Genomic DNA, 16,096 nt, shown 5'->3' on the forward strand with positions numbered 1-16,096 from the left:
GATTTTAAATTACAGTAACATCGTGGGGGTTAGAGATAAGGGATATGGGATGATGCCTCGGGTTGAGGAAGCACTAGCTAGCTACCTTTCACCCGACCTTGCGTCATCTTTAAAAACACCGGCACTGCCTTCTAAGCCTTGCCGCACCACATCAGCTTTGGTGGGCAGAGCATACATGGCAGCGGGTCGAGCTGGTGCGAGCCTGCACACAATGGCTATTTTGCAGGCCTACCAAGCCGACCTGTTGAGGGACATGGACCAGGGCGAGGGTCCCTCTGTTGATGATATAGCAGAGCTTCGCAGGGCCACAGATTTGTCCCTCCGGGTTACCAAGGAGACGGCCCGTGCCATCGGTCGCTCCATGTCAGCTTTGGTAACCACGGAGAGACATTTGTGGCTCAACCTGTCTGGCATTAAGGAGATGGACAGGGCCTTCCTCCTTGATGCACCCGTTTCAGCTTCTGGTCTGTTTGGGGAAGCTGTTAACGCTGTAGTTGACAGGTTTCAGGATGCTAAGAAGCAGGGCGAAGCATTTAAACAGTATCTCCCTTGCCGTTCGAGGTCCAGGAGGGCGGCTGCTAGAGAACAGCCACAACCGGCATCCAGTTCCTCTCATCGCCAGGCAAAGAAAGCGAGTGTCGCCTCTAGAGCTCCCCCTAATAAAGCTTGGGACTCTAGACGTCGCTCGTACCCGCAGCCTCCTGAGAGGACGGATCTGAGGACCGTCCTCCAGTCCAGGAAGGCTAAGGTAAAGAGGTCCTAACTTTTATGAGACCCCATCAGGGTGCTCAATTACATCGACGCCTGGTTGATATTGGCCCAGTCGCGAGAGCTGGCGATTCGGCATCGAGATGTCGTCCTCGCCCGCATCCAGAGCCTGGGATTAAGACTCAACACGAAGAAGAGCGAGAACCACGTTCCTGGGAGTGGTGTGGGAGTCGGTCACGATGCGGGCACAGTTGTCTCCTGCTCGGATCGAGTCTATCCTGACCACAGTGTCCAGGATAAAGCTAGGCCAGGCCGTCACTGTCAAACACTTTCAGAGAGTGTTGGGTCTCATGGCAGCAGCGCCCAGCGTGATACCTTCTGGCCTGCTACACATGAAAACTTTACAGTGGTGGTTGAGAGCCAAGGGGTTTTCCCCGAGGGGAAATCCATTCCGATTGATAAGGGTTACGCGCAGATGCCTTCGTTCCCTATCAATTTGGAAGAAGCCTTGGTTCCTGTCCCAGGGTCCCAATTTGAGAGCGTTATGTCGCCGGGTATCTATTTCGACAGACGCCTCCCTCACGGGCTGGGGCGCGGTCATGGACGGCCGCTTTGCGAGAGGTCCTTGGCAGGACCATCATTCCTCTTGGCACATAAATTGCCTAGAAATGTTGGCGGTGTTCCGGGCTCTGAGGAGCTTCCTGCCAGACCTCCATGGTCGCCATGTCCTCGGTGGTGTCTTATTTGAATCGCCAAGGGGGTCTAAGGTCGCGCCCTCTGTGCAGACTGGCGCATCAGATCCTACTGAGGATCCCTGAGGGGGCACAGTACCTAGAAGCTGGCCTGTCAGCAGAAGTGGTTGAAACTATACTCACTTCCAGAGCTCCCTCCACAAGGAAGTTATACGGCCTTAAGTGGAATGTTTTTTCCATTTGGTGCAGAGAGCGTGAATTGGACCCAGTTAACTGCCCAGTGGCTTCAGTACTGGAGTTTCTCCAAGACCGCTTTTCTACTGGGTTTACCCCGTCCACACTCAAGGTTTATGTGGCTGCCATTGCGGCTTTCCACGCTCCTCTGAGTGATGGTCCTCTGGGGAGGCATCACCTGGTCGCGCGTTTCCTCCGTGGAGCCTGGAGGATGAGACCTGTGACTCGTACCAGAGTTCCGTCTTGGGACCTGGCAGTGGTTCTCGATGGGCTGGCCGAGGCCCCCTTCGAACCACTGGAGTCGGCTGAGGCCAAGAACCTTTCGTTTAAGGTGGTCTTTTTGTTGGCCATTACTTCTCTGAGGAGGCTAGGAGATCTCCAGGCGCTCTATATTTCCACTGGGTCCTTGGAGTTTGCTCCAGGCAACATTAAGGCCATCTTACATCCCAGGCCCGGCTATTTGCCCAAGGTACCATCTAATGTGGCACGGCCTATGGTTCTGCAGGCATTTCATCCTCCACCTCATGTGACGGCAGATGAGGAGAGACTTCATCTGCTCTGCCCTGTCAGAGCACTGCGGTGTTATATCCAGAGGTCCTCCTCATGGTGGAAGTCGGACCAGTTGCTGGTGTGTTTTGGGTCGCCCAAGAAGGGGCTTCCCGCCTCTAAGCTGACCATCAGCAACTGGATCGTTCAGACTATTTCCCTGGCCTATCAGGTGCGCAATTTGCCTTCACCTATGGCCGTGAGGGCTCACTCCACCAGAGGCATAGCATCCTCTAGAGCCCTCCTTTCAGGGGTTTCTATACATGACATATGTGAGGCGGCTGGCTGAGCCACTCCGCACACATTCATGAGGTTTTACAGTCTGGACCTTCCCTCTACCCCCGGTGCACGAGTGCTTTCGTCCTAGGTTGTGCCTGAAGACAGCTTCATACTAGAATGAGCTGGGTTCGTTGTGGTATAGTGGGTATCTTGTTCCCCTAGTGTCGTAACCAACGCAGTTCGAGTTCCCTCGAAAGGGAACGTCTCGGGTTACGTATGTAACCCTTGTTCCCTGAGAAAGGGAACGAGACACTGCGTCGGTTCGCCACACCTCACCCCACCTGGAGCACTTGCTTCATAGCAAAAAAAGCTGACATTTCTGTGTGCCGGCGTGCTTTTGTATACATCCGCTTATGCCGTCACACGCTACGTCATTCGATTCGATTTCATTCATAAATTCAGACGCGCTACGCTGAAGGGCGTTCCCCTAGTGTCGTAACCGACGCAGTGTTTCGTTCCCTTTCTCAGGGAACAAGGGTTACATACGTAACCCGAGACGTTCTCCTGAGTTTTTTTTTTTTTTTAGTCACTAGAAAGGTTTACATTTTTTTAAAGCATTTAAAGACATTAAAGACAGCACCACTTACTTGTGTGTAGGATTAGCATTGGCCTTCTCTGCATGGGTGACTAATTCAGATCTGTATCTCATAGGGTTCTTCAGTGGTTCTATTATCTTTGAGGCGACATGGTCTCACAGGACAGACAGTCCTATTCTTATGGACAAAGAAACACTCAAAAGCACATTGATTTTGTGAAGGAGAAAAGGCTTACTTCTTTAAATGCAGAGTCTATTTACTGTTTTTTTCTTTTCTTTTACATGCAGATACACCCCCTATACATCAAATGGTCACTGAAGGCATTAGTCTGAAGACTAAAGGACTAAAATTGGATTGTTTTAAGAAAATAATTTTGACTTGTCTGTTAAACTAAATAGTGCATTTATTTACGGATTGTAATGCTCTTACAATGAAAGTCTAATGAGGTCATTCTACTGAAGTGTAAAACCTGAATTATTGTTTAAGCACTTATACATGTATGCGTTTTAACAATACATTGTTTTAAAAACAGCATGAGGAATTGTATATTTTTAATGTTCCAAAATTAAATTCCAATGCTGTATGATTGCCGTATAGACTTTTTTAACTGAGGAAAACAAGTCTACATTAATGTCTGTTGCAATCAGCAGCATGACACAGGTGTTGTCAAAAGAAATATTCCTTTTGGCAGAAAGGGAGTGACCACCTATAATCTTTACATGAGGTGAGATAAAGTCTTTAGGTATACACGTTAAGCTAAATTGTACAAATGTGAAGACCTCACTCTGTTGTTGTAAAAATTAGGCTGGACCGGCACTGATTAGCAGAGCCGGATTATCCATAAGGGCACTTGGGCCAGTGCCCAGGGGCACCAACCATTCACAACCACTAGGGGGGCACCACATGACACAAGCTTTCAAAATATTTTTCCTAAATTGTTATATTATTAATTCTCGAAAGACCATACATAACTCGTTTATGAACACTAATTTAACAATAATAATAATAATAATAATAATAATAAATTATAAATAAATAAAGATTACATGACCATTATCACTCCCCCTCCCCAATCTGTCAGAGTTGAGTTGGTCCACAACAAGTATGCGCAAATGTGTCATTTTTTTAACGGCTACAGAAAATGAATCTAAATTAAAAATGGACTGACGTCAATTGAGTGGTTTTGCAAAAAGAAAGTTAAAGAAAGACAAGGACGCTAGACGTTTAGCTACAATTCAAAATGTTCCAGGGATCGAAAGTTTTTTTTGTGAGAACATCACAGGAATTGCGATCACTAGCACCGCTGAGTCTGACGAAGCCGGAGCGAATTGTGGAGACTGGAACAAAGAAATGGACTTCGGGGATGTAGTTGACACCTTTGCTTGCGCAAAAATCAAGGAAGAAGCAGTTCTGCTAAACTTAATACATGAAAACGTTTTACCAGATTTAGTGCTACACTTATTGTCTCTTATTTGTTCCCCACTAAATAATGTTGTTGTTTTTTTCACTAAATGTTCAGATTTTATACAATTATTGTGCACTTGTGATTTTTCTAGACTAAATATTACTGCTGAGTTACCCACTAATCTAGTTTATAATAGAAATTAATTTTTGTCATAGGTTATATGATCATTTTTTTGATTTGTTGTTTTTCTTTATAATGTAGATTGTGTTTAACACAAAATAGTGATTATCAGTTCAACACACATAGTTATAGAAATTCTACTTGATTAAAAAAAAACTGCGCTGGTATCGGATAGTATCGGTCAATACTCAGAATTTTTGGTATCGGATCGGTTCAGAAAAAATGGTATCGGGACATCCCTAATATTTTCTGGTAGGCTATATCTAAGTTACCCAGGAGCTCTGTTGACATAGGCTTTGCTAACGTTAGTTACAGCTTGATGAATTGAGTTGAACACAGCAGGAGAGAACGCAATATTAGCCAGCTAGCTAAAGCTCTGGTGGAAAATGATTAGCTAACGCTAAGGAGGCCATAATATTTTTGACTCATGGCTGAAATTAAGTTTCTCCAACTCTCCCCAGGTTGGCAAAAAATGCATCAGATTGATGCTTTAAAATATGGAATATTTAAAATTTTCTAATGGGGGGGCATGCCCCCGGACCCCCCTAGAGGGGTAATAACCTTCTCACCTTTTTCACCCCTGACCCGTTTTCATGCCTGTAAAGGTAAGAAACCTGATAGATTTATCATTATTTTTTGGGCAAACGTGAATTGACGCTGTCAATTAATTGATGTACATTTTAAATTGAGATATTTGAATATAGGGGGCCTTTTGAGGAATAGTGCCCAGGGGCACCACACTGTCTTAATACGGCCCTGCTGATTAGCCTAATATGGGTCCACCTTATATGCAAACTACGCAAGGTACGTAGCCCCCCATCTCTCTCTCAAATATTATTTAAGTTGCATATCACTATATAATGTAAACATATTTGTTACAACACGCAAATATAAATGCGGATTCAACTTTAAAAATGTCAAATTTCTTTTTTCTAATTCATAATGATTTATATTTATTTAATAACTGTTTTGGACTCTGACATCATACACATTGTGGCAGGTAATGACATGCGTCTCGACATATGGCCATATGGCTTCCAAACAAAGCTATCTGTCCGTAGCAAAAAAAAAAAGAAAAAGTAAATGCACCAAGAACGAAGTAGGCACGTAGTTTTGAAATATTTTAATTCTTATTTTGTCTTGACAAACCAATATTTTTATTTTTTTATTTTTTTAAACTCCAGTCCAGATCTCGGGGTTCAATATTAGTCCACTGTGTTTCGTTAGAAATGCCCCACGATGAAATGTCATTTTAAGTCTGTGTCAGTATATACATCAATAATCAAAATGCTCTTGTGGGTGATTAAATGTATAAGAAATAAACACATTCCTGTTCAGTCATGCAAGCTGTCCTGTGAGTCCTGTCACATTATTAGTTTAGAAACATGCACATTAGTCTAAAGTTAGTACATTTAGAGAATTATTTATGTATTTGCGTATGTTTACTTAAGCTTTCTTGGGAAAACTATTATCTCGCTTTAGTTTCGTTAGTAAATCACACATTTGGAAAATCCTTTCAGCTGTGTGTTTGTTATAGTTTTTTTTTTTGACAGCTAGATGATGTTAGAGTGATATTTTCATATTTATTTAGCTGTCAACGAAATTTTGGATTTTATTTTACTTGTTCTTACTGGCAGTTTAATGTGTTTTTATAGGATTTCCCTTGACATTTATGTACTTTTTTTCATATAGTACAATTTGTTGTTCCTTGCATATGGAATACTATTGTCATCATTAGCATTAATGTTTATTGAAATTCAACTCACTGTATGTTGTTTGTTGACAGTGAACCGGCTCTGAATTTAATTAAGATATGGATGTTTATTTCACGTGAGACCTTTCTCAAAAATGAGTTTTAAGAGGACATTTGTGAAGACATTATCAGAAGTCTGGTCCTCACAAGTATAGCAAAAACCAGTACCCCTAGTACTAGCTTTATGATTTGTTTGAGTATGTATGTTGGCAGAAGCTCATGTGCCAGTAATTCATCTGAAAAATGGAGCATGGAACATGACTAAAGATTCAAGGAGTTTTGCAACCAGAACACTTGCCCAGTTCTCTAAGCTGTAGAAAATCTAGAGAAACACTCAAAATAAACAAAACAAAAAGTACAAGCACAAGAATACAACATAAAGCCGTATAACTGAACATATGCACAAAATGTCTAAGTTTGGTTACACATAAAGATTTTTATGTGTGTGTTTATGTGTATGCTTACATGAAGGTTTCTTTTTATATCATGCAGTAAAATAAACCTCCCAGCTGTTGGCAGCGTTATGAAGGCTGCTGCCCTCAGCAGAAACTTTGTGCACAGCATGTGTATGTGTTTTGTGTGTATGTGTGTTGTATATGCATGTGTGCGGATATGTGCACCTGCTTGCGCTCTAAGTGAGGATCATCTCTGAGGGATGTCTATGGAGGTCATTTATATTCATACATGTATATTCATATGCAGATGTGTACTTGAGGATTATGTTTAAGGAGCGGGATAATGTACAGAGTTTTATTATGGTCCTGTGTGGCCCCCAGGCCTTCTGTTGAATAAACACAAAAAAAGATCCAGAAGTGTATGAAAATGATTGAAATTTCCAGTGAGGCAGAATCGAGCAATGCAATGATTTGTGGTTTTTCCAAAGGCAAAGCAGTGAGCATTAATAAAACATAAATATGAATAAGTATTCTCCTTTTCTAGGTGTGTGTGTGTGAGAGCACACATCTTTCGCTTATTTGACTGATGAGAAAATGCCTCTCGCCCCAAAGCGCAAACTCATTCTTGAAATTCATCTATTGTGTATATTATCCTCATAAACTCTATTTCATGCTATGAGTGTCTGCAGTTCTAATGATGCTGTGAGAACTCTGACATAGTCACAAACACAAAACACAAAGAGTCTTTCATTTACCTTGATGGTTTATCATTAGAGTATGAGACCCTACAGCCCCAAATAAACCACTGGACACAAACATAAACATGCACTAAGATTAGATTACTCCCTCTGAATTTTTGATACTTCCATTCAACATCCCCACCTTTTTTATACTTCTTTGTTATACTATATTCAGAAATATGAAGCATACAATGATACAGCTGTCTTTTATTAAAATAAACCATTTAAAAAATCAATTCTACTTTTTCATTCCATCCCTTCCCTCCATTTTGCAACATATTTGAATGCCTTGAGGTTTATTGATTCATATGGCAGCTTCTAAACATGATACTCAGAGAGCAATAGAAGACAGATTGAGGAGGAAACACTATGAAAGGGAATGAAAAGAGAGAGTAAAATGAAAAAGTAAGGAATGTTGGATTGATATTCAGCACACTCCAAGAACACATTGAAACTGATTGTTTCAATTCCACTAGAGCTAAACTGATATATTATACCCAGTCTGTTCATGATCACTGGATTTATGAGAGAATAAAGATTCCTCCGTCCTTTGTATTTTATTTAAATTGTGAGCATAAATTTCAGTTTGGCACTAACTCCGTGGGTGTATTACAGTACACAGAAACAAATTAGTGCCAAAAAATACTGAGATATGAGCTGTGAAGTCCACCAGAGAGAAACAAAAGTCACAATGTGCTGCATGACTCCTTTGAGAGCAGAATCGCAATGAAAGTGCCTCTTTACTCTGGCGAGAAAAAGTATTGCAATGGAGAATTCAGTGTTCTATGGGTTCTGTAGAACGTTCGGTGCTTTACTCGGAGAGCATTGAGCTGTAGGAATGCCATTGGAACAATGAGCAGGTAGTTCCATTTCATTTCACCATTTTAATTGAATTCATCTGAGTGTTTGAAAACAAAGTCAAAACTGACTCAGAACATATAGACTTTTTAATCACCTACCCGTGTTAATGTGATTTTGTTGTTTAGGGTTTCGGAAACGGTTTTAATTATGGGCTTCATCAAAATTACCACTTAAAATGGGTCCTCATGTTTACTTTTAGCCTACTTTTTGTTGTGTGTGCAATCCCAGATTGCCGCTGTTTGCTCTCGGATGCAGGTAGTATTGCTAGGTGATTTTTCTTTTTGCCTCAAACAACCTGCTGGTGAATCACCAACCTCTATAGTGTGTTTTACTCTCCAATAGGGTTGATTGTTATACTGGCACTAAAAAAGTAATTTAGCAAATTTCGTTACCTGGCTCAGTCAACAATGGTGTGCTCTTTAGCATAGCTTGGCATTTCAGGCATTGTTACTTGATTCATTAAATGTGTTGTTTTTTAACGCATTTGTGTTTCAAATCGGACATTATAGCTGTTTCATTTTGTAGTTTAGAAATAGAAAAATGAAGGCAAGTAGATTACGACTCTGTTTACAAAAGACATGGATCGCATTATTGAAGATGATCAGACAACAGCAGAAAAAAACATATTTTTTATGTAATTGTATGTAAAGTTATTATGTTATTAACTTATTGCAACTTTGCATTGGTTCAGAATTTGGATTTCCAGTTGCAGAAATACCTGTCACCCTCAGGTCGTTCCAAACCTATATAAAGCGATCGTGTCTCTTCAAAATATTTTGCCTAAACCGCTCGAATCTTATGGATTAGTTTTTGAAGCGACAAAGTGGTAGTTGCGTGGACTGTCAATGGAGGGACAGATTTAATTAAAATATCTTCATTTGTGTTTCGAAGATGAATGAAAGTCTTACGGGTTCACGGAACTAACCCTTAATTTTTGGGTGAAACTATGAGATTATTTATTAATTTTTGACACTCAATCTCATGAAAGATTGACTTGAATATATTTGACAGTCAGAGTTTGGTTTCATTTCACTGGTTGCCTGAGGCTGTTAATGCGACGCTTAAGATTTTGTTTTTGTTGAGGTGCCAGAGGCTGGTATTGTACTGAAGCCAAAATTTGGGTATTTTGATGCAGCCATACCCCCCAGTTCATGTAGTTAAACCAAGAGTGTTGTCATAGTCTGGCGTTTTTATGTTCTGTGGCTACACGGAACTAGAAAACCTCATAGGCCTTATTCTAAGCAAGAATATCACATTCTATAATGGCTACAAAAGAAAGATGGAGAAAGTAAGACTTTCAGTCAACAAATTGATTTAAAATGTCAACCTGTCCAACTCTATATATTATTTCATTTTTAAAAAGTTACAGCTTAAAAGCTGAAGTTTACAAGTGTATCATGATTTCCCATGAGTGGATTTTAAAAGGCTTATGGTCCTCTTTGAGAATAGCCTTGAGTCTTCTTCAAAATGTCATGGTCCACAACAACATAAATAAAACAGAATAATGTTAGTAGGGTGCTCACTTGGAAAACTGTAATCAATGGGGGGGAAAAAAATATAATAAGACACTTTTACTGCTAGTCGTGCAGTTGTGTTTGCCGTAAATAATAAGAATATGGTGAATGGGTCAAATATGTTGGAATTTGCATTTTTCTGTACTTATTTGCGGGGAAACATGCAGATTTCAGATCTCTAATGAGTTTATTAAAATATGGCAAAATATGTTCAATTGAGCATTACTGCACTTTTACTGGTTTCTGAAAGAATCATCAAATTAGCCAAAGTCTTTATTGAATGAGCATGCAATGTGTGTATGTGTTACGAATTGGCAGACACAAGGGGATCCATTCGCAGCATTTATTAGAGTAGTCAACAGGCAGGGATCAACAACAGCAAACAGGGCAACGGAGACAAGGCGGAGACAAACCAGATACAAGCAGAGGGTCGAGGCAGGCAGAGAAGAATCGGAGTCCAGTGAAACAGTCCAGGGTCAGGGCAGGCAGAGAAGGGTCAGCAACGATAAACAATCCACAGGTCAAACACGGGAAAATAATGCTCAGAAATGCAGTAACAGTAGCCTACAACAAGACTTCGCGGTGACTGAATGAATGAACATGGTATAAATAGACAGACTAACAGGATGATGAGACAGGTGAATGTAATCAGTGAATGAGGTACAGGTGAATGTGATCAGTGATAAGTGATGGTGAGTCCGGGCAGTGAGTTATGGGAAATGTAGTTTGTGAGTGATAATAGTCTTATCTGGAGTGCCCTCTGGTGGCTCTCAAGGGCACTCCAGCTGGTGACCGTTACAGTATGTTTTAATTCTGCAAAAAAATCTGCAAATGTTTCTGTGGAATTCTGCAGGCGCAGATTCTGTACCGATTTACTTGTGATTAAAAAGACTATTAAGACCAATTAGGCATCATTGTTATTCAGTCCACTGCCTACATGTTATTTTGGCTAAATGAAAATTACATAAACAGAACGGATTTCAGATCTCAATGAATACTACTGAAACGCATACATTTGCGTTTGAATATTCTGAATGATTCTATTATAATTAAATATATAATCACACATGTAATTTCACTCAAACATTTTAAAATACTGGGCCCCAGATGAAAGGTTTATTAGTGTTTAATGTTTAAAAATGTGGACTTCATAACCTCACAGGCTACTTAAAGGCAAAACGTGGTTATATTCAATTCAAAACAATAAACTAGATCATGTTGTTCACGTTTCGTCTTTTTTACTATGTACATCTAATGTCTTTTGTGCAATATGAATATAGCCTACATACATACAGTAGGCGACACTTTTCACACTAGAGGTGTAACGATCTCATGTCACGATTCGATACATATAACGATACTAAACTCACGATACGATATTATTGTGATATTCCAAGACATATGGTAAAAGGTTAACAAAAAATGTACTGTTGATTAAAATGCTAAATTTGGTATTACATTGGGGGGTGGGGAAATAGCAGGGGTGAGCGATATCACGATTTTTGATCGTGGACGATTAAAATGTCTCCACGATCTGCTTTTGAAGAAATATAGTAGTATCGTGCTACAGTGCATTCTATCAGTTTCAGTTCTGGCGCCCCCGTCCCAACATACTGGTCAATGCGACGTACATTCACATCACATGTTAACGCAGAGGTCGAGTTACATTCATGGGATACTGCAACTAACAAAAGTTCATTATTTGCATGTGCTTTAAAGCCTTGCTGGTTAAACATTTCATTCGCCCGCTTTTCTGAGCGCATACACACAATGCACTTAAAAGCCTGTCAAACAGCGCTTTCAGCCTGTCAAAATGAATAGGCTTGGACTTAGTGTTGGTAACCCAAAGCAGAGGACAATATTGACACCAGAATAAAAATGTTCATGATTCTGAAGCTGAAAATACAGAATTATTTTAGACGAATATGCTTGCACTCTGTCACTGACTATACAGTATTTAAAATAATGTAGGCCACTTTTTACTGTATAAGACATTTAGCATTATGTGGACCCACAAATATTCCCCCATTACATTATTATACATTATATTAAACATTGTATATAGTAGTTTAATGTAGTACTGACACTAAAACTCTGTAAACTTGAATTGTTTTCTCTTTTGTAACTATACACAATACAGATTGTCACTATCCCCACGATACATATTTTTGCATTTTTGTATTGCAATATATTGTGACATGATATATTGTTACACCCCTTATTCATACTGTTTTTTTAATGTATAGGCAACAGAGTAAACATCCAGTTTGGGGAAATAAAAGAGTTCCTAAAGTGATATGTCTTGCCATTTCAGTCACAAAAGCTGTAAAAAGTATTGTCAGCTTCATCAGCTATGTTAGTAGCACAATACCATATGTTCTTAGTCCGGCTATTGTTTTTGATTTCACTGCTACTTGTTGTCACTGTCAAGTGAGCAGCCTTCAGTGGAAACTGATTGGTCTTTGCAGGAGTTGTTTCCATGGTATCACGCAGAGCACAACAAAATGGCCATACACAGCACTATAAGCTGCAATTTAGATAATCATATTTCATGGTAAAATGCAATAAAGTAAATGAAATAGATATGGGAATTATGGAAATGGAAATGTTCAGTTGTAAGATTCAGCATGTAATACGGATTTTATGACATGCCAGCTCTAGCTGAAAAAAGACAGGAATGTTGAGTCTTCAACAATGTTGACATGTTTCGCATGTAATGAAACATTTATTTCAGAGAGAACAAAAGGTAGAGGAACAAAAGATGAATGTAATGGTGAAGCTTTTTCATGTATTTGAGGTTAGAAGAATAAAGCGACTGAACAGACCTCAGCGCATTGACTGTAATATGACAGTAAGTCATTCATGTTTAAACTGAATCTGATCTTAGCTTGAACATGAACTGATCAAACCCACCATTCATATGCAAATGTAATTAAATCTGCATAACATCCCTGCACATATTATTGACCTCATAGAAACGGACAATAGAAACCTCGACTTTGAAATTAATATTCATTTTCAGCCCCATGGACACTGGTCTCCCTCTCTCTCTTTCAAGAAAGAGATGTAATTAGTTCCAGTATCACGGTGGTTTTGCTGGTTCAGGAAGCTGAGTGAGTTTGACTGGGGTCCTGCTCTTTCAGATATGCTGTATTTGGATATGCTAATAGTTTGTCCTCTTCTGATTGGTTAATTAACCTGAGATGAAGCCGTCCCGTCACAGGTGGGGCCGTGAAAAGTGAAGGTTGCTCACACACGCATACACAAACATAGGACTCGGTATAGCGGTGTTAGTAAAGTCACATACCGGCGGTAGGCTGTAATAGGTTTTTCTATAACAGTCGTGTTTGCGTCCGCATCCGTTTCATGAATTATTACTCGATTTTCTTTTAGGTTAATGACAATACTCCTGTTGACTGAACTCTCATTAGGGAACAATCATGGAGTGTGAAATGAAATATTGGACCTTTTAGTCTAATATTCATTAGTGTGTGGAGTGGACGCGATACTGAAGACTGTGTTCTCACACAGACACGGACGCAAAGGGACCACTTACTGTCTTCTTTTGATTCAAAGTCTCTCTCTATCCCTTTCTTTTTATGGTAAAAACTCACAGTGGAAAGACAGATGCTTGTTTGTTCACTGTTGTTTATGAGTGTGTGCTCAGAATGTTTTGTCAGTTGGGAAGAGCAAAGCATTTTACCTGCCACGTTTCAGCGTGACATTTGACAGCTTGAGCGTGTTTGTGTTTTTAGCGTATGTGTACAGCGTCATGGTTTTTTTCTCTCTCTCTCTCTTCTCTTCCCCTGATCATCATTACCTCCATCAGGCTGTCCTGGCTCTGAGTGCATTGCCTCTTATTCTGCTGTCATCTCAAGATAATAAAATTCACACCTGATATTTACTCTCATCCATCACTGCGAGGCTGCCTGACAGACATTTTATCATTTAAGTAGCACATTAAGAGTGCTGTAGCTGGGGAAATGTGTAAATGGAGATTGCTTGGTGATTTGTTAAATGTCTGCGTGTTTTTCTTTCAGGTGATCCTGATTTTGACAAAACTGTTCGACTTTAACCTGGGAACCGTGACGGAGAGTTCGCTCTGGAGGTAAACCCTTTTCTGTGAAGGGAAATACTGAGTTTATTCACTCCTCTGAGTACTTTGGCCACCAGTGCTCTGGTACTCCTTATAAAAAAGGAAGTACACTTTAGCATACTTTTAATAAGAGTACCTAATAAGTAAATATAATAATATACTTTAAAAGAGTATACTTGAGTACAAAGTGAATGTTTTAGACGCTTATTTGCATGTTAATTGCAATTAAACGAAGTATACTTTAATGCCATTTCTACTGAAACTTGTATGTCATGAAATAACATATATTTTTAATTGTACATTTGAAGTAGCTTGAAATGTAATATCAAATGTACACTACAGGTCAATATATTATAATATAATTATAAAATATAGTTGTGCTTTAGTATGTTAGTCAAAACATCAAGTGTACTACTTTAACCCATGTGATAATGAGCTGATGAGTTGAATCAGGTGTGTTTGATTAGGGAGACAAAGAAAACGTGCAGTGTCAACCTTCAGGACAGGTTTGTGAACCACTGCATTAGATGACAAATTATTATTAAAACAATTTTGACATTATTAGAGTGCACTTTTTAAAAGAAATAGCCAATGAGATTGTAGTCAAATACACTTGAGTGGACTTTTATTTAGTTAATATTATATTATCTGCAAGTACAGTTTAAAAAAAATACACTTTAAAGATTTGAAGTACACCACAACTACGCATTAAATAGAATCAAGCACACTTCTTTTACACAAGGAACAGCTCATCATAAATGCATGGAAATACAGAATCCTGTGTTGTACACCTACTGTATGTAAAGTTTGCCATTCCTCATGGGTATGTGGCAAGTTTTTACTTTTTTTTCAGCATTTTTTACTCAGTAGTTTATAATGAGAGCACAGGGGAAATTGTATATCAGTGCTAGGAAAAAGGTAGGAACACAAAGCTGGCATTCTTTAAATAGGGGTGAACCTTCTAACTGCTGCAGCACTGCTGACCCAGCCTGAATTAAATGATCTGATAACCCTGTGGAGTTAGTATTACGCTTCCAGCCCATTACAAATCAACACGCATTCTTGCATTAGCCACAAGTGCGTTAGTGGCAAGTACACCGGACTATATGAATGGCAAAGATCTGGGATGAAATACTGCTCAGTAGCACTTTCACTGACCATTGCTGATATGCCCCTGGGGAAAGTACTTAATCCTTGTCTTCTCCTGGGACGCTCTGTACCATGACCCGGCTCTCTCTCTTTGTCATAGTGTGTAGACAATGGAAAGAAAAGAATTGCAAGGTAACTGTGTAAGGCAGGCTTATACATAGAGAAAGAAAGCACTGACTGTACATTCTGGCACCTCACGTTTTGATTTTTTTCCCCCATTAATTTCGACTTCACTTCACAGAGAACAATCGTTTACTCATTTATAAACCTTCGCTATTCTTAAGACATTTTTTTTCTAACCTTTTACAAGTTGCGAGAAGCTCTCCGTACTTTGGTATGCTTTTTTAAGTTTCAGATTAGACTGCAGCAGTGCATTTCTGTCTGGCTGTCTGACAGGGTCTGTTTAAAAATTCCCTGCTCAACTGGGGCGTTTCTCACATCCAAACTATTTTATCCATTAAAACGGCTCCCAGTGAAATCTACAGTCCACTGCGATTTAAAGTACCTTTGATTAAATTTAAAAACCCTAGACCCTCAATTTTTTAATGGCTAACTGGTTCTTACTGGAATAATATACTCCCTTTACTTTTATGCTTTATCGTTTTTGGTTTTTGGGACAAAACTAAAATGATTAGTTTTAGTTTTAGTTTTTTCATTTAAAGCAGCCTGAATTATACATGTTATTATCAGTATTACTGTAATATAACCACCACTCTGCATCTTACATGTAATTGTTTTAATTTACTCTGTATTTATTATAGTTATGTGTTTGATCATTATCCACTTATTAAAGCTGTGATTTACACAAAACTCTATAATTACCACCTGAAGGTAAATGGAATTTAACGAAAGAGTAATTGTAGCCACAAGCGCAAAGTGATCATCATCTGTACAGCTGATATTTGGTTGGACTTTTGTCATTTTTAATTAAAAGAATAATGAAAACAATATTGCAGTAATTAAAAGGAATGCTTGATATGTTTCGGGAGATACGTAGTATGACATCAT

At 39.4% G+C, this 16,096-nt stretch overlaps 1 protein-coding gene across 1 annotated transcript in view; it reads left to right on the plus strand.

The window, feature by feature from the left end:
- Positions 1-16,096, plus strand: part of sorcs3b (sortilin related VPS10 domain containing receptor 3b) — a 62,071-nt gene that overhangs the window by 13,725 nt on the left and 32,250 nt on the right. Inside the window, exon 2 of the mRNA XM_056235022.1 lies at positions 13,884-13,951. Within this exon, the coding sequence (XP_056090997.1) occupies positions 13,884-13,951 (68 nt within the window). The remainder of the gene's footprint in view (positions 1-13,883; positions 13,952-16,096) is intronic.

Source organism: Rhinichthys klamathensis, unplaced genomic scaffold, assembly GCF_029890125.1.
Source record: "Rhinichthys klamathensis goyatoka isolate OS25496 unplaced genomic scaffold, OSU_Roscu_1.1 h1tg000412l_1, whole genome shotgun sequence".
NCBI lineage: Eukaryota > Metazoa > Chordata > Actinopteri > Cypriniformes > Leuciscidae > Rhinichthys > Rhinichthys klamathensis.